We start from the raw sequence: 26,121 nt of genomic DNA on the forward strand, positions 1-26,121 counted from the left end.
AGTCATCGTCCCCCAGTCGTCGTCCCGGAGCCCGGCCTCCTTGGGTAACTGGAATCTAGTTCCCCGTTTTAGTACCTGCGGTGTTTTGGAGGTTTCTGGGGTGATACTAAAGGAAGATCAAGACTTGTCTGTCTTGCAGTAACCTCGGGCATTTTAATTTTCCTCCTGCAGCCAAAGAACCACTCAGAAAATAGGCAACCTCCTTTCTCATCCTGAATGATTCCCATGAATCCTGCCCACTCTTCCTATCAACCTTGTAAGATTCATTTGCCCAATGCTCCTCTTGTAAACCTGGCTCTAATTGTTAACTACATCGACCATGTTAAATGCCCAGAGGTGGCTGACATGGGATGCTCTGGTGGGTTTCAGCAATGCAGGAGAAACAAGAGTGGACGTCTAATAGGAGAACAAGTGTTAAAGGGCAGTGTGATAGCTGCAGGCAGAATTGAGGGCCTATCCCGGAAGCCCCCTGAGTCCCCACCTTCCCTCCGCCCCACAGTGGAGGTAGGGCTCTCCCTCTGCCACCCTCTGCCCACCCCCACTGAGAGGGGTCCAAGAGGAGCAGTTACAGCAGCTGCTGGAGCTTGCAGCCCGGCTTCCTCAGCTCCATGCAGAGGTGCTTGACGCCAGCATCTGTGAGCATGTTGAAGCTCAGCTCCAGCTTGGTCAGGGTCTGGCTGGCACCCAGCCCAGATGCGAGGTCTTTGCAGCCTTCAGCCGTGAGGCCACAGCTGGCCAACCTGTGGGAGACACATGCCCATGGCCTTGAGTTTACTCACTTACTGATCCCACAAACACCCCCCAGCACCCACTGAGCACCCACTCTTGGCCAGGCCTGTGCACCAGGGGGAGGCCAGTAACACCCCCAGGTCCCCCAGATGCCCAGGTTTGGGGGGGTAGACACAGAGACAACTGTCAATTCAGATCCCTTTTGATCAAAACTCTCCCATGTCATCGGAGTTAAACTCAAGGTCCTTTACCTTGTCTATGGGACACTGGAGACCTCGCTCTTTGTCATCTCTCTCCTTATCTCAATCTCTTTTAGCTCTATCCTCCATGGCCTCCTCACCCTTCCTTAAATATTCCAGTCATGGTCCACCTCAGGGCCTTTGCACCTGCTGTTTCTTCTGCCTGAAACAATCTTCTCACCTAATTTCTCATGGCCTCTTCTCTCACGTGCTTCAGGTCTTTGCTCAAAAGTCACCTTGGTGAAATCTTGCTCACCCCCTCCCTTATTTAAAATTGCACACCCAGCCTCAGCCCCCTTCTTCTTTTTGTTTTCCTTTTCCCTACAGCCTACATCACATTTTATTTTACTTATTTAATCAGCTTTTTGTCCCTCACCCTCCAGGATGCAAGCTCCATGAGGAAGGAGTTTTGCCCATTTTTGTTACTAGCTGTCCTCCAGTGCCTAGGGCAGTGTCTGGCACATAGTAGGCACTTAAGAAGTATGTGGCAAATGAGTGAATGAAATAGTCTCAGAAGGACCAAGTCAGGTGCCACTGAAGGCAGAGGAGTGAGTGATTGATTCTGTCAGGGGAAGAAGGAAATATCCAGGAGTGCCTTGGACGATGGTAAGTAGGAATCCATCAAGATGGGGGGTAGGGGGCACTCCTGGCTGGCAGAGTGGATGTGAAGTTACAGCACATGTTCAGTTTAGTGAGGTTGGCATAAAGGCTACATGAGGGAAAAATGAAGTTTGCGGCTAAAGCTAGAAAATATCAAGGCCATGATAGGTCTTCAGTGTCATCATTAGATACTGGGACCTTGTTCAGGTGGCACTGCTGAGCCAGTGAAAGATCTGGAGTTGGACAATGATATGTCCTCTGCATCACTTTGGAAGGACCCCTGACAGTAAGTGGGGCATGGCTGGACGGGGCAAGGTGAGAAGCAGGTGTTCCAGGTGGGAGATGAGTCCGTGGTCAGAGCAGGGCCACGGGAGATGTTTCATGTGGACCTGACAGCATTCAGTGCTTCTGTAGACATGGGGCCTGGGAGGCTTCTAGAGTAGATACAGAGTTGCTGCCACTGCCACTTACTGAGAGAGCAGATGTGAGGGGAGGCAGGCTCAGCTTCATGGACGTACAGCCGGGGCAGTTCCACGTGGCCCCACACTTGGGGTTTAATGCTCTGTGGTTGCCATCTGGAATTTCTTAATTTTATCTTTGAATGTGTGTTTGAATGTGAAGTTTGATGGGACAATGGAGCCTCAGCTCGTGTGTGTCCCCATCTCCTACCACCTCTCTCCTTCTTTGGGAAGAGTTCTTGGCCACCCACTTCCCTGCCCCCTTTCCCAGAGGGTCCCACCTAGCCTTCCCTTCTGCCCATTGACCTTTGTCCCCATGGGGACCTGGATCAGGCATGGTGGGGATCTGGGTTAGGTATCTTGGACTAGGACATGGTGGCAGCTGTCCCTGTCCTGGGCTGACAGCATCATGACACACTTGGTGGTTTGGTGGGGCACATCTCTCAGCCACTGCTGGCCCAGGTACCTAGTGTTTCCTGGCAGTGCTCTGGTGGCATGTGCGTGTGTGTGTGTGTGTGTGTGTGTGTGTGTGTGTGTGTGTGGCCCATCCTCTTCATGTTGGGCTGGTGGGCCCAGGGGAAAGGGGAGCTGTCTGGCTTGACTTTACCACCACTCTAGAGCATGGGTCTGCTGGTTGGTGGGAGGAGAACCCTGGCATCTGGTGGGCTGTGTGGGCATGCTGACCCCAGTGCCCAGGGAGTGCAACATTAAAGAGCAAATAAGAAACCCAAGGCAGGTTGAGAGAGACTGTGGAAGAGGGGAACAGAGCTTTATATCTTAGTACCTTTCCCCGTACTTTTCCCCCAGTTTTTGAGCAAGAGCACTGCATTTTCATTTTGTATTGGGTCCTGAAAGTTGTATAGCTGATCTTGATAGGAGGAGCAGGTTTTCTGAAGTCTGGCTTAGAATAGGCTGAGTTTGAGGAGCCTCTGGGACCTCCTGGAAGAGAGTTGGGTTTGGGTCCATAGCTGCAGATGGATGCTTGGCAGGTGCCTGAAGGGAAGAGGCATGGATTTTGGGGGGGGTTCTGCATAAGGAGGGAGGAGAGTGAAGCTGGACCTGGTTATGCTTCCCCTGGGTGGATGTCAGAGGCCCTCCCCTGCCCCACTGCTGCCCCTCTAAAATCCCTGTCTCTCCTCGCTCTCACGGGACCTGCATTTCTCCTCCTTGTCTTTTTTTTGGCTTTCTTCTGGACTTTTCTACCTAGCCTGGAAACCAAGGTCAGTGGTATCAGACACGGCCTAGCCCTCACATTTTAAAGTGTCCTTGGCTGTTGGTTCTGTTTCCCTGGACAATCTCTGCCTTTGTTGTCTGCTCCCAAACCTGAGCTGCAGAGCGTGGCCCAACTGCCAGGCATCCAGCTAGCTGATGTCCTACAGATGTGGCTCTGTGCCCTGTCACCTGCTACTTCTCACTGCTGAGGGCCTTTCCCACACAGCCCCCTCCAGCCACACTCTCCCTGGCTGATGGGTCTCACACACCTGGCACATCTGGTTCCAGCTGTTGATGTGCCTATTTCCACAGGGCATGTTTCTGCCCCCAGGACCTATCTCAGCATCAACAACCATGTCTCTTTCGTGTCTTGTGTCTTTGCTCCAAATAACTCACCAGTCAAGCTGTGCTGCATGGATTCTCCTTGTTCAAATCCCAACCTCCCCCAGGCCCACTGAGGACACTTGGACTTGGGCTTCAGTATGGAGGCTGAGGCCAACTGACCAGGGGTGGCCGAGGGGACTGGTGAAGGGCACAGGTTGTAGAGCCAGATAGACCTCGTTTTCAATCTTGCCTTTGCCAGTTACTAGTAGAAGATTCAGGGCAAATTTCTTATCTTCAAGTTTACTTACCTGTAACAGGGATTTATTATGTCTATTGAGCAAGGTGGTTGCAAATGTTAAAGGAAATAGTATATGCCACGTCCTTAGAACAGTGCCTGGCATACAGTTAGTGCCTAAAGGATGCTGCCTGCCGTGAGACCCAAACCCCCTTGACATCCCTCCACCCTTGCATCCTTAGCGTCCACCAGCCCTTCTCTCTCCCTCCCATCCCAGACGGGCCCCAGGCCCTTCCCTCCTGATCTCTGATCCCATGTCCTCCGTCTGCTCCCCAGACCTTGCTCTTTCTGGGAACCTCTCTTTCAGATATCCAATCTCTCCTCTACCAACCCCTTCTCCTTTGTGTATGGAATGTGCTCAGCTTTACATGCCCAGAAAAATCAAAATACTCGGCATCCTTGACTCTAGCCTACTCAACCTATTTCTAGAGGAACTCAGCTTCAGGAGAAACCCAACCATTAGGACTTTGCCTGAGGGTCTTAGTCTTGTATTCAAAGGCAGTAAAGCCCCAAGTTCATCCATGCAGAGCTGACCTTTCTAGGGAGGGAAATACTCACATCTGCCTTATCCAGGGTTGATAATCTCGGGAAAACCCCCTTCCCTCATGACCCTACCCCAGTGAGCTGGCAGGGATGGACCCTGGCTTCCCCAGGAGGGTGGTGGCGGTGGTGCAGGGCTGTGCGCTCACTGGGTTTGTGTACCAGCCCTCCCAGTTCTAGTCTTTGGGCACATCAGTAAACCTCCCTGAGCCTTAATTCTTATCATCTGGAAAATAGGAATGATTGCCCCTGCTCTGCCATTTTCACAGGTTCTTTTTGGGTGGCCAAACAAAATGGATATGGAGATTGTAAAGTTTTATACCAGTGAAAGGGGAACATTGTAGGTTGGTGTCTTCCCACTGGGGTGTGAGTCTGAGATGGAACCAGGATTTCTGAGTATCTTTCAAAAGCCTTTCTGCTTGACACAGGTGGTCCTCATGGAACGGTTTCAGGAGGGGTGGAGCAGCCTCAGGCGGGCACCTTAATCCTCTCCTTTCTCTCAATTTCTCACCACTTTCTTTCCTTTACTTTGGAATCTACCTCAGATTCCATGATCCGTTATTACCAGGATCCTGAATATCTTGCCTCTGACCTTCCATCACACCCCCCTGGCTAGCCCCAAATTCTGCCATGCTCCCACTCCCACCTGTGCAACAGGGCAGGTGGCTGCCACTATGAAGCATGACTGCAGGCCTCCAGGAGGCCTGGCAGGCAGAAATGTCCCACTCTACGCTGGCCACCTAAAATTATGCTTTCCCCAAACCTCCAACACACCAACCCTCACACCCTCAGCAGGCAACTCAATTCTTAATCCACAGAAGAAAACGAAGCCATCAGATGGAAACCCAGCAGCTTCCCATGGTCAAGTCTACTTGCCTCTGTGCCTACCTCCCTGTGCCCTGTCCTCACCTGCCCTCCTGTTACAGTAGATGAGGCATTTCCCTCTCCTCCTAGGCCAGTCTTTCTCCTATCTCCTCCCCCTGAGGAAGGGAAGACAATCAGGTAGTCCTCCTTCACCCCTTCTCCATCAATATTCAGACTCAGGATTTTTCCTTCTTAAGTCCAAGTAGACACACACACACACACACACTCACACACACAAAATCTTTAATTGGTCCCACATGTCCTTCTGTTTTAGTTCTTTCCTCTTCTTCACTATGAAAGTCTGAAAAAAGTGTTTGTATTTGCGATTTCATTTTTCACCTCTGTCTCTCTCTTCAGTCCATTTCATTCTGGATTCTGGCCCCCTCATATCACAAAAGCTGTTCCTGCTGAGGTCATCCACGACTTCCCTATCACTAATACAAAGGACAATTTTCTGTCTATTTTACTCGACCTCTCAGCAGCAATACCCCTGCTGACCATACCCTCCTGGAAACCCTCTGCTTGCTAGTTGCCACACACCGTACTCTCGTGGTGCTCTTCCCACCCCACTGGCTCCTTCTTCTCAGGCTTCTCTGTCAACTTTTCTTGGTCATTAAATGTTGGAAGGTGCCCCAAGACTTGACATGCAATCTTTTCTTTGCATATGGATTTGAGGATCAGCCTGACCATTTCTGCAAAAAGGCAGCTGTGATTTTGATAGGGATTGAATTGAATTTGTAGATCAGTTTGGGGAGCACTGCCATCTTAACTATTAATTATAATTTCCCTGGACAGAAATTCCAATAAAATGTTGAATAGAAGTGACAAAAGTGGGCAACGTTGTCTTGTTTCTGATCTGAAGGGGAAAGCAGTCAGTCCTACCATCAAGTACAATGTTAGCTGTGGGTTTTTCATTAGCTGTCCTTTATCAGGCTGAGAAAGTTTCCTTCTATTCCTCTTTTGTTCAGTGTTTACAATGTGACAAGGTATTAGATTTTGTCAAATGTTCTATCTGGGGTTATTGAGATGATCCTGTGGTTTTGGTCCTTTACTCTAAGGACAAGATGTATTATGTTGATCAGTTTTCCTAGGCTAAACCAACTTTGCATTCCTGGGATATTTGCCACTTGATTGTGGTGTACAGTCCTTTTTATATGTTCTTAGTTTTTGAAGATTTTTGCATCTATAGTCACAGGGGATATTGGTCTGTATTTTTTTTCCCCTTGTGATATCTTTGATTGTCGTCTGATTTTGGTGTCAGGGTAATGCTGGCCTCATAGAATGAGTTGGCAAGTGTTCTTTCTTCTCCAATATTTTGGAAGAGTTTGAGAATATTGGTGTTCTTTAAATGTTTGATAGAATTCACCAATGAAGCCATCTGTGCATGGAATTTTCCTTTGTAGGGAGTTTTTGTTTACTAATCCAATCTCTTTTCTTTGTTATAGTTCTATTTAGATTTTCTATTTCTTCTTGAGTCAGTTTTAATGGTTTGTGTTTTTTTTAGAAAATGGTCAATTTCATCTATGTTACCTGATTTGTTAGCTTACAATGGTTCCTAATATTCCCTTATAACTCCCTTTTTATTTCTATGAGGTCAATTGTGATGTCCCTTCTTACATTCCTAATTTTAGTAATTTGAATGGTATCTCTTTAGTCAATCTAGCTAAAAGTTTATCAATTTTTGAAAAAAATGCAACTTTTGGTTTAAATATTTTCTGTAATGTTTTTCTATTTATTTATTTCCACTCTAGTCTGTATTATTTCCTTCCTTCTTGCTTTTGGTTATGTTTGCCTTTTTTTTTTAAGCTTCTTAAGGTGGAAGGTTAAGTTATTGATTTGAAGTTGTCATTATTGTTGTTGTGCTACATTCCTTCTTTTCCCCCCCTCCTCCTCTTTCTCCTTCTTTCTTAAATAAATATTATTTTTTAGAATAGTATTAGGTTCACAGCAAAAGTGAGCAGAAAGTATGGCAAGTTCTTCCTATATACCCTTTGCTCCCACATGCAAGTTGGGCACCAGAGTGGCACATTTGCTGCAGTTGGTGGAGCTCATTACACATCAGCATCACTCAAAGCCCTTAGTTTACATTAGGGCTCACTTTTGGTGTCGTACATTCTATGGGTTTGACAAATATATAATGACATGGATCCACCATTATAGTGTCATACAGAATAGTTCTACTGCCCTAAAAATCTTCTGTGCTCCACCTAGTCATTCTGCCCTCCCCACTAGTCCCTGGCAGCCAATGATCTTTTGACTGTTTCCATAGTTTTGCCTTCTCCAGAATGTCATGTAGCTGGAATTATATAGTATGTAGCTTTTTCAGATTGGCTTCTTTCACCCAGTGATATGCATTTAAGTTTCCTCTATGTCTTTTTATAGTTTGATAGGTCATTTCTTGCTATGAATAATATGCCATTGAATAATATGAATAATATAGCACTGAATAGTATGCCATTATCTGGATGTATCTAGTTTATTTATCATTCCCAGTTTATTTATCCAGTCACCTGTTGAAGGATATCTTGGTTACTTCCAAGTTTGGGCAATTATGCAGAAAGCCTCTATAAATATTCATGTGTAGTTTTTTTGTATGGACATAGGTTTTAAACTCATTTGGTTAAATACCAAGGAGTGTGATTGCTGGATCATAGAGTAAGAATATTTCAGTTTTGTAAGAAACTCAGAAATTGTCTTCCAAAGTGGCTGCAACATTTTGCATTCCGACCAACAATGAATGAGAGTTGCTGTTGCTCCACATTCTCACCAGCCCTTGGTATTGTAAAAATTCTGGATTTTGGTCATTCTAATAGGTATGTAGTAGTAGCCTTTATTCTTCTTTTAAAAAATATAGGTATTTATAGCTGTAAATTTCCTTATACTACTTCAGTTAAGTAGCTGAAGCACTACTTCAGCTACATTGAATAAGTTTTTGTGTGTTGTATTTTTGTTTCATTTACCCCAAAGTATTTTCTAATGTCCTTTGTGATTTCTTCTTTGACTGATGGTTATTTAGGATTATGTTGTTTAATTTCCGTGTATTTGTGAATTGCCCAAATTTCTTTTTGTTATTGACTTCTAATTTCATTCCATCATGGTCAGATAATATAATTTGTATGGTTTCAATCCTTTTAAATTTGTTGAGATTTGAGATGGGGCAATCTTATTTTTGCATAGAGCTTTGTTTGAAACCTGCTTTACATTTCCACGTGAATACCTCAAAGGAACTTGAAAGCAACATACACAAAATCACACTCATGACACCCATCCTCCAGTACTCCCTACCTCAGTGAAGGTGCCATTATCCTGTGAGTTCCTCTGACCAGAAACCCTTGATATCTTCCTCTCCTTTTCTCTATAAATGCAGTCCATTACTGAGTCTGGTTGTTTTACTTTCATATATTTCTTGAATCTATCCACTTCCTCCCATCTCCACCGCCAACACTGTAGTCCAAGCTATCACCATCTTTACAGAAACTATTACAATTTCCCTACTAACTAGTTTCTCAATATCTACTTTTATTCTTCTCCAATCTATTTTTCACATTGTAGTCTGTTTCTACTTTGAAAATTTACCAATTTTGTCAGCCTTCTGCTTAAAGTCCCATTGAATTTTTAGGAAAAAAAAATCTCCAAATTCCAACAGGACCGATGAGGCCTTGCATCTTCTGGCTCTCGTTGATTTTTGTAGGCTTATCTCACCCCTTTGCTCTCTGTCCTCCAGCCACACTGGCCTGCTTTCAATTCCTTGACTTCCTTTCCTTCTTCCTGCCACAGGGTATTTGCAAATGCTGTTCCCTCTTCCTGGAACTTTCTTCCCTCCTCCTCTAATTGGGTACATCTTCAATATTCTTCACTTCAAGCTTCACTTTCTCAGGGAAGTTTTCCACTGGATCCCTCATCTGAGCCTATAATCACACATTTGTTAGTAGTCTTTGATTATTGTTAGTCTCTTGCAAGCTTTGTGATGAAACAATTCTGTCTGTTTACAATAGTACCCCTGACACTTGGCATAGTGCATAGCCAAAGAGGGGATCAGTGAGTATTTGTTGAGTTCAGAGACCAATCCCCCATCCTAGACTCAGCTTCCATCTTGGGTCTCCTGCCCATCTTTGTTTCAGAGCAGACTCACCTCAGTGTCTCCAGGTGGCAGTGAGGGTATCTCAGGGCTTCACAAAGACTCTGTACTACACAGTAGTTCAGGAAATTTCCACTCAGGTCCAGCTCCTGAAGGTTCCCAGTGACCTGGAGAGTGGAGAAGAGAACCTTCCAGCAGGCATCTGTGATGGGGACCCAGCTGAACCTGAGGGAAGAAGAGAGGGACAGGAGAAACAAACATGACCTGTGTGTGGGGTCAGAGGTACACAGCCTCCCTCTGAGCATTGGGCTGCAACAGGCAGTGCCACTCCCACGACCGATCAGCCTCCCTGATGGCTGCACTGCTCCTGCCACCCTGGGCTAGTGTCCCTTCTCTGGGTGGTCCCTGCTCCTGTAGCCCTTGACATACTAAAGTGCTAATTTTGTGTGTCTGTTCCTGCCTCAGTCTGGGAGTTCTTTGAGGGCAGGGGCAGATGTTTTTTACCTTTTTAAAAAAATCTGCAGTGCCAGCATAAGGCACAGTACAGAGGAGGAGCTTGGGGATCTGGCAGCCTTCCTCTCTTCAGTGCAGACACACCTGTTGTCCTTTGGCACCACCTGGCCTTTCTCTGAGACCCTTTCCTTTTCTGGTCCACTCATGTGATCACTCCTTTCCTTGGGCCCCCATTGCACCGTGTCCATGCCTCTGTTCCTACAGACATGGCATTCTATTGTAATTATGGGATGGATGTCTGCCTTCTCTCCAGATTGTGAATTCCTTGAGGGTGGAGACTGTGCTTTATTAACCTGAGCCATAGGGCCTGGCATAAAATCGATGCTTAACAAATATTTATGGATGAGTCATCTAATGTGGGAGATAGACACTCACAATTGCCTCAGTGACCAATATTGCAGTGGAGGTGGGGACACCTGGATGGGGAGGTTACCTGGTACTGCTGGGGTTGGAGGCTGGTTAGAGAAAACACCCTGTCAACTCAGGTGCTGGGTTTCAGGAGGAGTACCCGAGGCAATAAGGCAGCATTGGCACAAACAAGGAAGTGAGTTTTGCTGGGAAAAACAGACTCTCAGAAACATGCATTGGGAGGTGATGGGGGAGATCTCAGGGCAGCTGTCAATGTCAGCAGCCATCAAGGGGGTGCCTGAAGCAGCTGAGTGAGAACAAGAGAGAGAAACGGAGGCGGGTGGGCTGCGTGGAGGGAGCACAGGTCAGCGCGGAGGCGGAGGAGTGTCCAGGAGAGAAGGTGGCAGGCATCCTGGGGGCAGGACCAGAAGCAGCTGTACAAGGCAAGGCCAGGACTGGTTGCCGCCCGGAAGCAGGCAGGGCTGCTGCACAGGGTCTTCGGTGGACAGGGAGTGGGGAGGCCCAATTTGGCAGTTAGAGGTCCTGGGGACCTCGATCCTTTAAGCCCCTTGGACCAGGCTTAGTGAGAGTACCTCCAGTGCCCAGGGGGTGGAACCGACCGAGGAGCTGGAGGCAGAGGGGTGTGGGGGTACTCACAGAACTACACTTGGGGGCCTCCACACTTGTGCATGCTGTCCACCCTCATTCAGTTGAAGCCTCTTCACATGGCAGCAGAATTTAATGCAGAAAGTGAACACCAGGAGCTCCATGCTGGTTTGGACATACATCTTTGCACCTTGGAAATGGGCCATTGCTCGTGTCAGGAACTCCTTGTCCTGAATCTCATACAAGCAATGGAGCAGCTGTGGATAGTAGGGCTGCCAGGAGGAGGGCTCGTGCTGGGCCTCTGCCTCTGCCCACCGCAGCAGCTCCCACTTCCTCTCCCGAGACAGCTGGCAGTTGAAGATGTTCTCCATCTCTTGCACCCCCTGCTCACTCAAAAGGCCAAACAGGAAACACGTGGTTGGTGCCCCAAACAGGTCACGTCTCCCACATATTTCTAGCAACTTTTCCACACCTCTGATGCTGTTAGGATGATCGCTCTCCTGCCCCTCCTCCCCCAACACACAGGACATTGCTGCAAAGAACTCCTGGAGACACAGGTGAATGAAGCTGTAGCTCAGAGAAGTGGGGTGCTTTTGAAGAATACCCATCTCCAGGAGAGTGGAGCTATTGGCCCCATGTAACCCGTGCTTCCTGAGGTCCTCCAGACTGAACAGGCTCTTCCCTTGCCAGATGCCCTCAGCAGCCAGAGAGCAGAAGCCCCTCAGCTGGGTTCTAGGGGACTGAGCTGGGAGTGCCTGGGAGAGGTAGTGCAGACAGAGGGCTGTGGCGGTCTGGGACATCAGTGAGAGATCTTCTCTCCTCTCCATCTGCCGCTTCAGGCAAGTGCAGACCAGCCAGCACACGAACGGCATGAGACACATGGTCAAGATGGCTGGGTTTGAGTCAACCAAGCTAAAGGCTCTGATTGCTTGACTTTCCTCCTTGAAATATTTGTAGAAATATTCCTTCCTGCCAGACTCGGAGAATCCTAGGACCTCCACCCATTGTGGCTGCTCCAAAGAAGGAATGAGCTTCCAGAGAGCCGTGGTCCGAGCTGTGATCAGCAAGGATGCCTCTGGAAGTATGGTTTTCTGCAACAAACTTCCCAGCAGTCTGTGTACTGGCTGTTGCTGGCTCCAGTGCAAACAGAGCTCGGACTTCTGCTCCTCCAAGACCCATTTTGGCTCATCCAAATCATCGAGGATGAAGAGCAGCTGCTCTGGCTGAGACAGGATCTGTCTAATGCGAGCCTCGGGGGCAGCGCAGTCTTTTGTGATGAGCTCAGTGAGACTCATTGCCTTAGACTGGGCCAGCTCCCTGCAGCTGAAGTAGAAGACACACTGGAAGCGGTCCCTGTATAGCCGACCTTCTTCCCAGGCTCCTTTTACCTGTCTGGCCAGTGTTGACTTCCCAATTCCAGCAACCCCATGCAGTACGACCACATGAGGCTCTTCCTGGTTACCCAGGGCTGGGCCAAATAAGTCTCCAATCTCAATCAAACGCCCTTGCTTCTCCATCATTCCATGGTGCCAGCTTCTTTTGACCAGGGACTTGTGGTCTCTGGGGTGAGATATGTGTAGAAGTAGCAGCTGTGTGAAGTTTTGGTGCAAATCATCATTTTTCCACGACTGTGTAGAGCAGGACCTCTCTCTCCTCTGGTGCTGGTATCTATCTCTGATTTCTAAGTAAGGGAGGGAAAGATGGAACATAAAGGTATAGGATAGATTGGTTCATTCATTCATTCATTCAACGACTGTTTTAGTGCTTGCTGCAGTGATGCTAAGTTCTTGTCAATGCAGTGGAAGAAGCATGGGCTTGGGGGAGACCTCAGCTCAAGTCTTGACTTGACCAAATCATACTCCCTATGACTTTCCTTCATTCTGCAAATGTTAATCAAGGGCTTACTGCATGAGCCAGGGACTGCTGTGGAGGCTGGAGATAAAGAGCGAACAAAGCAGACAAAACTCTGCTCTCATTAAGCCCATGACTTGAGCCATTAGCCCCACGGAACCTGAGTTTTCTCATCTGTAAGTTGGGGACTGTGATATCTCCTCGTAGGCAGTCATGGAGGAGTGAAGGAGATAATGGATGGTGCAGCAGATGCTGTTGGTCCCTGACAGTATCCCCTCAGCACCCAACATTGAAGCACCTGCCAGGGATGTCCTTTTGCAAACACCTGTGGTTGTTTCTCTGAGGTCTCTCTCTCAGTCCATTGGTTGGGGTGGGGGCAGAAATGCTGGGGATTTAATTCTCTAAGAAGAGCCCTCAAACAATGACAGATGGCAGTCCCTTGCCCCCCAGGAGAGACAACTCTGAGGCATGTTCTATACTGTCTCCTAGAAATCTCTAGCAACATCGAGTCTCAGCTGCTCACAGGGGAAATGTGTACCATAATGTAAGTTACAATGGCTTCCTTCCCTGTCTCACTTGCATCTCATCTACTGGTGCCTCCAGGGAATCACTTCCCCAGTAAACCACCTGCACTCAAATCCTGTCTTGCAGTCTGCTTCTGGGGGAATCCACCTGAGACAGACAGAAAAGTGATGTGTGAACTGTGAGGAGCTGAGCACATTTCAGAGATTGTCCTTCAGGGAGGGACCTCAAGCTTATATCTTAGATGTCAAATAGAATTCTTATAACCCCTTTCCTTCCTCCATTTAGAATATTCTGAGTGCCTCTCACTTCTTTTCTTAGGCAAATTTTAGAGATGGTACAAGTGACTCATCTGGGATCCTGGAGCCCAGCTCAACTTGGAAAACTTGCTGGGCTTCCACAGTTCAGTGTTACCTTTCCCACCTTTGTGGGTATACTAAGGGAAATCTGAGGGCATGTGAGGTGTGGGGGTTAATTTGCATCTTTAACATTGGTGAGACTAAGGTGTCAGAGGGCCACCCCTCTCTCTGAACTAATGACCTATAGAACTGCTTTTACTGTCTTTTGTGAGAACATTTCTGGCAATCTGAAAATCTTCTAAGAACATCAGGATGGCCACCCTGGGTCATGGCTACAGGCCACTCCACTAAGGGCCCTGTGTCTGTCTGCCAAGGTGCCAAGAGAGGGCTTTGGTCTTTTTGTGCCATGTTCGCCAAAACATCATGGTTTTCATGGATTTGTTAGCATGTTAACATACCACAATCTAAATCCTCTGGATTTAGTTTTACTTTAAAAATCTTTCCTCAATCTCCAATACCCACAAGCAAGTTTCATTTAAATATAATTTTAAACATGGTTTAGCAAACCCCAGCCAAATCCAGCTGACCACTTGTACAATCTGTGATTGGTACATTTAAATCGTTGAAAAAAAATGTTTACATGTAAAAAATTATATAAAATTCAAAATTTAGTGCCCATAAATACAGTTTCATTGTAATACAGCCATGTCTATTTATTTTTGTATTGCCTATGGTTGCTTTCAAGCTTTGATGGAGAGTTGGGTATTTTCAACAAAGACCGAATGGCCTACAAAGCCTAAAATATTTACCATCTTGTCTTTCACACAAAAAATTTTGCCTACTTTTACTCTTCTTATGTCAAAGTGGAAACTAAGGGGTTTTTGCACTTGCTATGGAACTATTGTTGGGATATAATTTTGTTCAAGTTTCCCATTTGAAAAATTCCCTTAGAATTCAGAATTGGGGGGAAGAACATTAGCAAGATGGTTGAGTGGGCAATACCAGTCTTTGTTCTCCCACAAAAAACAAATAGCTATCCATGAATGAAAATAGCCAGGCTCGAGAGTTCAGTTAAGAACTTACAGTAACACAATGGAGAAAAAAATGAAGAATAACCACACAAAAAGAACTTCTGGAAAGATCAGCTTAGCATAAATATCTGGAGATGCCTAGGAACAATGAAGAAGGGAGAAAGCTACCAGTATCAGCCATGGTGCCATCATGGTCCCCAGTGGCCTGCTCTGGGGAGGAATCCAGCAGGCTTTGCTGTCGTGGACCTCAGTAGCTCCTACAACAGCTGTGGACTCCCTGCAGCTTTCAGAGAAGAGGACCCCATAGTGTTCTTTAGTGTGGACCCCAGTAGCTTGCTCTTCAATGGACACCAGAAGCTTTTGTCACTGGGGTAACCAATAGCCATAGCTACCATGGACTCTCCAGGGAGGGAGATGCTGCTATTGTACTGCCTCGGGACCAGCGCTGCCTGCCGCTACCACCTCTGTGCATGCCCTGGAGCCCAGGGCCCTGGAGGTTGGTGTGTGCACCTGTGCTTTAGATCCTGGCTCTGCAGTTACTCTGTGTGCACCTATGCATCAGATACGAGTAACATCATCATCATGAGGGTGCCTGCAAGCTGGAACAAGTGCCAAAAGGGACCCCTTTGGCCATTATATCCCCAGTGGGAAAAAAAGAGATCAGGAAGTCCCCAACAGACTTGACTTTTGAGGAACTGTGCAATTTTCACTGACAATAACCTTGGATGACAGAGCTACTTACAGGGGACCACTGGAGCCTTCCCTGGACCAGAACCGCCATCCTCATCCAACTAGTGTCCTCACACCCACCTGCACAGGATGGTCTTTTCCCACCAAAACCAGTCCATAAAGCCTGGAAGAGGTGAGTGTTCCAACAAATGCACTGACATCAATACAAGACTACCAGAAACATGAAAAGTCAAGGAAACATGAATCACCAAAGGAAAACAATAATTTTCCAGTATCCAAACCTAAAATGAAGGGATGGAGAAAGATATTCTATGCAAATGGAAATGTTATTAAGTGTTAGTAAAAATCTAATTAATAATATTTATTCATTAAGCAAATATTAATAGATTTGAAGGCAGAAATAGGCAGCAACATAGTAATAATGGGAGACTTCTAATATCCCACCTCAACAATGGATAGATCATCCAGTCAGAAAATCAACAAGGAAATGTTGGACCTGAACTACACTGTTAATCCAAATGGACCTAACAGACATATACAGAACATTTCATCCAAAAACAGCAGAGTACATATTCTCAAATGAACATAAAACATCCTCCAGGATAGATAATATATTGGGTCACAAAGCTGGTCTAAGAAATTTAAGAGGATTGAAATCATATCAAGAATCTTTTCCAGCCACACTGGTATGAAATTAGGAATCAACAGAAGGAAAGCTGGAAAACTTGCCAATATGTGGAAGTTAAGCAGCTCAATTTTGAACAATTAATGGATTAAAGAAGGAATCAAAAGGGAAATCAATATGTGGAGATAAATGAAAATGGAAACACAACATAGTAAATCAATATGTGGAGATAAATGAAAATGGAAACACAACATAGTAAAATATATGGAATGCAACAAAAGCAGTTCTATGAGGGAATTTTACAGTGATACATGCCCATAGATATTTTAAGGAAAAAATATCTCAAATAAACAATCTAAAATTCCTTTACACTCAAGGAGTGAGAAAAAGAAGAACAAACTAAGTCCAAAGTTAGCAGAACGGAGGAAATAAAAAAAAGAAGATCAGGACAGAAATAATTGAAGCAGAGACTAGAAAAACAACAGGAAAGACCAATGAAATCAAGAGCTCTTTTTTTTAAAAAAAAAGATAAACAAAATTGACAAATCTTTATCTAGACTAAGAAAAAAGAGAGGAAGCTTCAAATAATAAAAATCAGAAAGAGGAGACATAATAACTGAATCACAGAAATACAAAGGATCATAAGAGATTGCTATGAACAATGATATGTCAAGAAATGGATACATTCCTAGAAACACACGACCTATTATGACTGAATCATGAAGAAACAGAAAAACTGAACAGATCTGTACTTAGTAAGAAGATACTCAGTAATTAAAACTCTTTCAACAACAAAAATACCTAGGACTAGATGGCTTCACTGGTTAATTCTATAAAATATTTAAAGAAGAATTGAAGCCAATCCTTCTCAAACTCTTCCAATAAATTAAAAAGGAGGCAACATTTCCAAAGTCATCTTATGAGGCAAGCTCTACCCTGATGCCAAAGCCAGACAAGAACACTATAAGAAAAGAAAAAATTACAGCCAATATCTCTGATTAACATAAATGCACAAATATTCAACAAAATACCAGCAAACCAAATTCAACACCACATTAAAAGGATCATATACCAGATAAAGTGGGACATATGCCTGAGATGCAAGGATATATCAACATAGGTAAATAAAAAATTTGATACAACACATTAACAGAATGAAGGATAAAAATCATATAATCATCTCAAGAGGTGCAGAAAAAGCATTTGGCAAAATTCAACATCCTTGCAGGATAAAAACACTCAACAAATTAGGTATAGAAGGAACATACTTCAGCATAATAATGGCCATATATGACAAGCTCACAGCTAATATCATATTTAATGGTGAAAGGCTAAAATCTTTTCCTTTAAAATCAGAAACAAGACAAGGATGCCCATTCTTGCCACTTCTATTCAAAATAGCACTGGAGGTCCTAGCTAGAGCAATTAGGTAAGAAAAGAAGTAAAAGATGTCTCTAAGGGAGAAGTAAAATTGTCTCTGCAGAGGACATGATCTTATATATAGAAAACCTTAAAGACGCCACCCCAAAATTGCTAGAATTAAGAAAAGAATTCAGTAAAACGACATGATACAAAATCAACATACAAAAATCAGTTGCATGTATATACTCTTACAACAACTATATGAAATAGAACTAAGAAAGCAATACCATTTACAATAACATCAAAAACAAAAAAATACTTAGGACTAAATTTAACCAAGTAGGTGAAAGACCTATACACAGGAAATTATGAGATACTGATTAAAGAAACTGAAGAAGACACCAATTAATGGAAAGATATCTGTGTTTTTGGGTCAGAAGAATTAATACTGTCCATACTACCCAAAGTGATCTACAGATTCCATGCAATCACTATCAAAATTCCAATGGCATTTTTCACAGAAATATAAAAAAAAATCTTAAAATTCTTATGGACCCACAAAACCCCCAAATAGCTAAAACAATCTTGAGAAAAAGGAGCAAAGTTGGAGGCAGACGATATGATCTTACATATAGAAATTTCAAACTTTTCTACAAAGCTGTAGTAATCAAAACAATATGCTACTGGAATACAAAATGGACACACAGACCAATGGTACATAATTAAAAGCTCAGACACCCCCCCCACATAATATTTGACAAGGGCACCAAGAATACTCAATATAGAAAAAATAATCTCTTCAAAAAGTGGTGCTGGGAAAACTGGATATCTCCATGCAAAAGAATGAAACTAAACCTCTATCTTACACCACTCACAAAAAATTAACTTAAAATGGATTAAACGCTTAAATGTAAAATATGAAGCTATAAAATTCCTAGAAGAAAACATAGAGAAAACACCTTGATATTGGTCTTGATAATGTTTTTTTTTTTTTGGATATGGCACCAAAAGTTAAAGCAACAAAAGCAGAAACAAAACTAAACAAAACCCCAAAACCCACAAGTGGGACTACATGAAATAAAAAGCTTCAGCACAGCAAAGGAAACCATCAACAAAATGAAAAGGCAACCTACAGAATGGGATAAAATATTTGTAAATCATATATCAGATAAGAGGTTAATATCCAAAATACATAAAGAGCTCATACAACTCAATAGCATAAAAGAAACAAATGATCTGATTAAAAAATGGGCAAAGGACATGAATAGACATTTTTTCCAAAGAGGATGTGCAATGACCAACAGGTTCTTGAAAAGGTGCTCCACATCACTGATCAGGGAAATGCAAATCAAAACCACAATGAGATATCGCCTCACACCTGTTTGGAAGGCTATGGTCAAAAACACAAGAGATAACACATTTTGTGAGGGTGTAGAGAAAAGAGAATCCTTGTGCAATGTTGATGGGAATGTAAATTGATACAGCCACTACAGAAAACAGTATGGAGATGCCTCAAAAAATTAAAAATAGAACTTCTGTATGATCTAGAAATTCCACATCTGGGTATATATTCAAAGGAAGCAAAGTCAGATCTTGAAGAGATATCTGCACACCCATTTCACAGAAACAACCTAATTGTTATTTGGGTGATGAATGGATAAAGAAAATGTCGTATATAGCTATAAGGGAATATTATTCAGTCACGAAAAAGGAAATCCTGTCATTTGTGATAACACGGATGAAACTGGAGGGCATTTACTAAGTGAAATAAGCCAGACAGAGAAATCCAAATATTATATAGTATAACTTATATGTGGAATCTAAAAAAAGAAAAAACCATATACTCATGGAAACAGAATGGAATGCTGACTGTCAGGGGCTAGGTGTATAGGATAAACGAAATGTGGGTCTAAGGGTACAAACTTTCAGTTATAAGGTGAGTAAGTTCTGAGAATCTAACATACAGCATTATGACTATAGTTGATAATACTGTCTTGTATATTTGAAATTTGCTGAAAGTAAGTCTTAAGTGTGTTCTCACCACATATCCATAAATGTGTGCACACACACAAAGGTATGTGAGTTATGGATGTGTTAATTAACTTGATTATGAAAATTATTTCACTATATATGTATATAAATCATCACTGTACATTTTAAATATATACAGTTTTATCAATTATACTTCAAAAAGGCTGGAAAAAACAAAAACAAACAGGATTTAGAATCAGGGAAAAACTTTTCTTTTTTGTTGAGTAATAGGTCTTATGTAACCCTATTATGTTTCTCTTTTTGCTCTCACTGCTAGGATGCTCAAAATCAATAAAATGTTTAGTTACAGAAACTAATTAGTCCTCATGGTTTTCAAACTTGCTTTTCATTTTAAGGTTATTGTATTTGTATGTTTATAAGAGAGTAAATTTGAAGTTTGTTCTCACCACACACATAAGATGCCTCTAATTCTTCCTTCTTTTCCTTTCTGAATGGGAAGTGGTGTGACTAATTAAGTCAATCATTTTGAACCTGGGCCATATTTTTGGACCATGAACTCCACAGATTTACCCTATCTGGGTAGAGAAGGAATCTTTTTAACTTGACATCTCTCAGATTACAAAGGAGGCATTTCCTGACATTAAGAATCAATTCAATTCTAAGGATGTGGCTTATGATGTAGACCTTGGCACCAGGAATGTGGGCACTTGTGACTGCTCTCGTTGCCTAGATGGCAGAGGAAATAAGATGTAGGGGTTAAAAGAGGATTATGGTATCAGAGAAAGCAAAGTCTAAATTTCATCTCTGCCACTACTAACTGAAATTTTACTTTTTGAGCCTCGTTTTTCTCACCTCCAAAGTGGGATAATAATAATCATATCATGAAGTGGTTGTGGAATTTTAGTGGTTGTGCTGGTGAAGCACTGGGCACAGAGTCTGACTTAGAGAGTGTTCTGTAAATCCTTGCAGCTACATGAATTGTTCTAGGCCACTTGAGGGGTGAAGACCTCAGTGGAAATCGAATCTTTCTCTCCTGACCCCAGGCTGGTGCCCTGCCCACTGTATTGGATGATGTGTTTCCTGCAGTGAATAATGTGTTGCATTTTAATTTCCAGGGGTTGCCTAGAAACAGTGCCTTATCCATATGGAGAGACTCTAGCAGTGGGATTTCTGCAGAAGGTTTGAGGTGTTTGAGAGACCCTGTATGCTCATGCTGCCAACCTGTCCTCTACCAGCCTTTGCCCCACCCGCCCCCCTTCAGAAGCTCTGCAGTGCCTCACCTGTGCAGTGGTTTCCAGATGTTCCAGCCAGAGGCCACCTACTCTCAGGAGCCTCTTTTTTTCTGGGTTCTGGGCTGTGCTGAAGTGGGGACTCCCAGACCCCCTGAACCACTGTGGATATAGGGGATTGGGGTAACTCTTGGCTTGGCGATTCATGGTCTGGGGGTGTTGGACAAACTTGGCAGATGAATGAGAAAGGGTTTTCTGGGAGGGATGACAGAAAAGAAATTACCATTTACTAAGCATCCATTTTATTTCAGGCTCATACATTTTGAACTCTTACAGTAATTCTGTGATATCGGTGTTGGTAATCTAATATTTAAAATCATAAAGATAGAAGCACAATTTTATTTTCTTAGCTGGTCTGAAACTTCCTCTTGGTGAAAACTTCTATTAGGTAGAAGGATTTTGGTGAGCCACTTAACAGCGAATAGTTGCTAAGCAGCATTCTAAGGAGGTGGTTCCTCTTTGTTGCCAGGCACTGAAACCCAGCGTATGCAAATTGGGGGCAGAGTGGAATTGCTCTGTGTCATTGCAAAAGAAGGAGCCAGTGAGACTGGTTATTGAATGGGGAGAGGGCAAGAGAGGAGAATACTGGTGGGGGCATGAGAGGGCACCTTTGTAGGGGGGGAGATGTGAGTGGTGTACAATATCTTTGGTAGAATCTACATTATGCACTTGGACTTCTGTGCAAATGGATTTTTTTTTGTGTGTGTAGTTCAAAGACATGCACATTCTGTCCTGGGGGTTTGGAGGTGATGTGCAGAGTAAAAACTGCATAGTGTGAAGGCTCAGATGAGGAAACTGAGTCACGGGGATAAGGTGACCTGTTCCATGTCACGCAGCAAGCAGGTAAAGTCAAGGTGAAAATTAAGGGCAATGGAGCTTGAGCTTGTGACCACCAAAGGGCTCAGGAGCAGAGCAGGGGTCGGGGTGGGCACAGAAGGAAGGAAAAGATGGAAGGAGGAGGGGGGGGTTAGGAATGACTTTCACACAACAAGGTCGGGGAGACATCACCACACCAGAAATGGGTAGTTCTAGTGGATCAAGTGCTGTGTGAGTGTGGACAAATGAGTTGCCGTTTCTAGCCCTTCACACTGGGAAGAGGTGGCTGTTTTAATGCTGCGATGGGAAGAGGAAGAGGCAAGGGTGTAGCTGAGGTCTGCAGCCTGGATGACTCAGGATGGCAGAGGCCCCAGTAGGCGAAGTCAGAAGAGGGAACTAGCTTGGGCTGGGGAATGAGCCTTCCCTCATCTTGGGTTCATCTGGAGAACAGAGTCCTCCTTAGAACTTTCTGGAGCACCCTGACCCCAAGGATCTTCGGAGTCCACCAAGATCATGAGCTGAGCAAGGAATGTGTCACACATGGGACCTGGTTTGGTAAGACTCACTGCCTGGCCTGCCTGGGTCTCATTTCCCATTTCTCACATCGGAGGGAGTACAATTTCAACACTGGAGTGTTCCTGAAGGATCACTGATAGGCCTGCTGCTCCCACCACTCTGTCTGGGCTGCCCCATCCTTCTTTGCTCAGGTCGATGCACCTGGGTAGAAACCCACAGCCTCAACCTGGGTCCCTCAGCCTGACTTAGCAAGCCTTACCTTTCCAGCTGTGTGCAGATGTGTCACTCATGTATCCCAAATTCCTTATGTCTGAGTCCTGGATGAGCCCTGGGTGATCCAGGCCCTGGAACCTCTGCATCATGGCAGAGGTGGGCTGGCTGGGGCCTTCCAGGTTGGGTGTACTCGGGGAGTAGAGAAATGAAGGAGACTGGGCTTCTGGAAGCAGATAAAGAGGTGGAAGGCTCATCAGAGGGGAGGGGCAGGAGCCAGGGAGCTGAGGATGGGGTTCTGCATATTCAGCGGGTCTCCTGTCTCAACCAAGAGAGGTCAGGAGAAACCAGTGAGCCCAGGGCAGCCCATCCCAACCTTGCCAGAGGCTCTCTGGACAAGATGCCCTGGTAAGATGACAGACGCCACTGGGAAAAACGTCCAGATCTGGGGGCCAGGAAACGTGCCTCTCTGCTGGTTCTGTCTCTGCCTCCCCTGAGAGTCACAGCACCTCTCTGGGCCTCAGCTCTCCCATCGGGGGTTGAGAGCCTCTGCTACCCAGGGCTGCTGACAGTAATAAAAGCAGCAGAGCTCCTGTTTATTCAGTACTTTCTAGGACATAGACTGTGTTAAATGTTTAACACAGATTATCTCTTTAACCCCCCACACAAGTCAAGGAGGCAGGCACTTATGCTCCCATTTTACAGATGGAGAAACAGGTGGAGAGCAGTGAAGCCACCTGCCCCATGTGGTAGCGCCAGGACTGGAATTTGCTTCTGCCCAACTCCCAAGTCTGTGCTTATAACACAGGGTCAGGCAAGTGCCGCTTGGGAGCTGGGTGTGACACCAGTATCGCTCTCCCCCAGCGCCCTTCTGAATGTCACCTCTTCCCTCTCTGGCCTTCTGATCTTTCCCTCCTGGGCACTCTGAGGAGCATATGGGGTCCTGGGAATGCACTTGGCTAAAAGAAGGTCCAGCGAGCGTTGCCTAGTTTGGGCCTGGACCCCCTTGGGTAGGACAGTCCCAAGTCACTGCCTAAGGAAGGTCTGGTGGGATGTTCATGGTGGGGTCCCAAGGGGGAAGGGATGGAGGCCAGGAGGTCCACAGTGGGCAGAGGGGGCTTGGTCTACTCACCTGGCATCAAGGCTGCCTCTGCCCGGGCCTGGGTGCAGAGCCCGCTCAGGCCCATCTGCTCCCAGGTGTGGAGGGCCAGGTCCCAGGCCTGCTGTTCCCCATACTGGGCCACCAGGCGTGAGGCCACCTCCATGCCTCTTGTCTCCTGGGGTTGAGCCAGGGTTGCACTGGGACAGGGCGTGTATGGTTCCTTATAAGGCAGCTGAAGCTGAAACTCCTCCAGGTCTTCGTCCCTCATCACCTCTAGGTACCAGGCCAGCCGGGACTGGGTCACCCCAGGCATCCTGCTCTGGCTGGGGGCTTTGGGGTGTTGACAGGGGAGGGGTGGGTGGTGATTGGTGAAGGGCGTCAGGCAGGCAGAGAACAGTTCCTACTATGTCCCAGTGCAAGACTCCCCCAGGGAACACTCTTCTTGATCTGGCCAACTCTTCCCAATTCAGAACCCAGTTCTGTAAATCCCAGGACATCTGCCCATAGCTGGTGCTAGTGAAGGGTGGGAAAGGGGGATGGCAGGAAAGGCCACGGGACAGAGGAGCTCAGAGGACCTGGGGAGACCCTGCAGAGAGGCCAGGCTCTGTAGAGGTGCTGGGGCAGGGCCAGCAGGGTAATGATGGGGGTGGTGGTTGGGGTGGGAGGGCAAAGGGCTGGGGTGTCGGTGACACTCACTGTTCCGTGCCCCTGGGCGTCTTCCTCTCCTGGGACAAAGCCTGTAAGAGGTGACAGGAGGTGGGTAGCGTGGGGAAGCGGGGAGCAGAGGGTGGCCTCTCAGAGCCTAGGGTTGAGCTCAGAGCTGCCCACTCCCAGCAGACCTCTCTTGGCTCTGAGACACCAGCCAGGGAGCTCAGCCCTCACCCAGTCAGAGCGGAACAAAAGTCACGCAGAGGAAACCACATGGGGGTGTGGCCGGGGAAGGGGCGGGACCAGGACAGGCCCAGGCCGACTGGGGACTCAGATCCCCTGGCTCAGGTAGGCCGCATCCACAGACAGGCCCAGACAGGCCCTGCGCTGGGCACAGACCAGGGTGACACACAGGCGTGCGTGTCTTCACATGGGCTCCCGACAGCCCATCACCCACAGCCCACCTGCAGCGCTGAGAGTATGACCTCTCCAGGTAGGTGGGTGTGGGGTCCCCGGGGGGCGCTCCGAGTCGGGGGCCAAGTCTGTCCGGGCAGCTTCATATCGGCAAACATGGCAGCCTGGCCAGTGAGCACCTTTCCCAGCCTCTCAGGGTTGTCAGGGTTTCCTGAGCCCCACCCCACATCCTGCCATGCTATGAGGGGCACCGAGGTGTGTGTTTTGGCCTAGGGGTGTCAGCCCTGTGGGCAGCTCAGCACTCAGGTAGTAAACATCCAGTAAACATTCCCCCAAAGCGGAACAGCTCCGGCTCTCTGCCACAAAGCCAGGCCTCTGGGGAGCGAGACCCAGGCTTGGTTTTGTTGTAGAATTGACAGAGGTTGGGGACTCTCAGTGGAGGAGTGACATTACTTAACCCATTCCCTGTTGTGTAGGGGTTTCTGGGGGTGCCTTGATTTGACCTGGACTGGAGGAACCCACCTGGGCTTCGGCTAACTGCTCACCTGGCCACCAACACTGTGTGGCTGATTCATTTCTCTGAGTCTCCGTTTGCTCATATATTGAATGGGATACCAGAGGTATGCTAAGAGGCTCAAATAAAATAAAAGCTTAGTAACCTTTAAAAATGTTATATAAATATTAGGTTTAAAAAAAAATGGCCAATGAGCACATTGGAGGGCATTCTATAGCCAGACTTACCAGGAGTGGAAGGTGTTGCCCCAAGATTGATTTGTGCCCTCCATAAGGGACCTGAGACCCCATCTAATGGGAGGTCTGGCCTGGAAGAGGGGTGCGATTTGTTTCTTTTCTTGATGCCAACTAATTCTGACACCAACTCACTGGATACCAGCTGGGTGTCCTATAACAATTCTGACACTACCTGGAGTTAGTGCAGGCCCCGTGGGTTAGGGGCTCAGTCCCACAAGACTGCTCCCCACTTCAGATGCCAGTTGCAAATGGGGTGCTGAGGTTACCCACCCCTCTGTCCCATTTGGTGACAAATTCAGAGGTCTCCAGGACCCCCACTCAGATTCAGGAACTTGTTAGAATGTCTCATAGGGTTCAGGAAAACTTGACCTCCCAGTTTGTTATAAAGGATACAACTCAGGAACAGCCAAATGGAGGCGACGCATTGGGCCCAGCACGGGGAGGATGAACACAAGCTGCCACGCCCTCTCCAGGTGCGCTTCCCTCCCAGCACCTCCGCTTCGGAACCCTGTTGTTTAGGGTTCGACGGAGGTTTCGTTAGTGGGCATGGCCGATTAAATCACCGGCCTTCGTGATTGACTTAACCTCCAGCGCCTCTGCCTGGAGGTGGTGCCTTGGTCTTTCTGGCGACCAGCTCCCATTCTGAAGCTCTCTAACGGCTCTTAGCCACCAGTCATCTATTCACATGCAAAAGACACTCTTACCAATCCAGAGCACATAGAGCGCATACATTGAGTACCTTTGAACTATGATTTCCTCTTTATCCTTCTAAACAGATACGATACTCCCTCTGGCCACTAGATGGCACCCAGGCACCTTGTGTTCATTGACGAGCGCCAGCTTTGGTCATGAAGACACGCAGCGCCCTCCCTCTGCGGCCTGAATTTTTAAAGTGATCTCTTTCTGGTGCTTCGGGTCTCTGCTCTCTTCCTGATGCTTCAGGGCCTTTTAGGTGCACTTAAAAAAGCTCCACTTTTATACAAATAATGCTAGTTTCTATTAAAAATTAATAGATGAAGGCAATCCATATGTCCTACACCCCAGCAGAGGAAAGTGACACTTTCCTTTTATATTCAAATGGTTATCACTTAAATCCAAACCTGGTAATGGGATACGTTGTGGGGACTTGATAATGGGGGGAATCTAGTAACCACAGTGCTGCTCATGTGATTGTATACTAATGATACAAAAAAAAAAA

The 26,121-nt window shown here is 46.0% G+C and overlaps 1 protein-coding gene across 4 annotated transcripts in view; it reads right to left on the bottom strand.

Annotated features, from left to right (window-relative positions):
- The window catches only part of NLRP1 (NLR family pyrin domain containing 1), a 43,573-nt gene extending 19,578 nt beyond the window's left edge, over positions 1-23,995 (bottom strand). For 2 of the 4 annotated variants that reach the window (XM_057500993.1, XM_057500991.1), the window contains exons 1-7: positions 23,808-23,995; positions 23,142-23,441; positions 22,059-22,235; positions 20,459-20,662; positions 10,858-12,487; positions 9,394-9,564; positions 570-740 (exon numbers count right to left, since the gene is read on the bottom strand). In XM_057500993.1, the coding sequence (XP_057356976.1) occupies positions 570-740; positions 9,394-9,564; positions 10,858-12,487; positions 20,459-20,662; positions 22,059-22,235; positions 23,142-23,424 (2,636 nt within the window). In that variant the 5' untranslated portion in view covers positions 23,425-23,441; positions 23,808-23,995. The remainder of the gene's footprint in view (positions 1-569; positions 741-9,393; positions 9,565-10,857; positions 12,488-20,458; positions 20,663-22,058; positions 22,236-23,141; positions 23,442-23,807) is intronic. The other 2 variants (XM_057500994.1, XM_057500992.1) reach the window with 2 other exon arrangements.
- Positions 23,996-26,121: the final 2,126 nt, after the last annotated feature.

This window comes from Manis pentadactyla, chromosome 4 (assembly GCF_030020395.1).
Source record: "Manis pentadactyla isolate mManPen7 chromosome 4, mManPen7.hap1, whole genome shotgun sequence".
Classification (NCBI taxonomy): Eukaryota; Metazoa; Chordata; class Mammalia; order Pholidota; family Manidae; genus Manis; species Manis pentadactyla.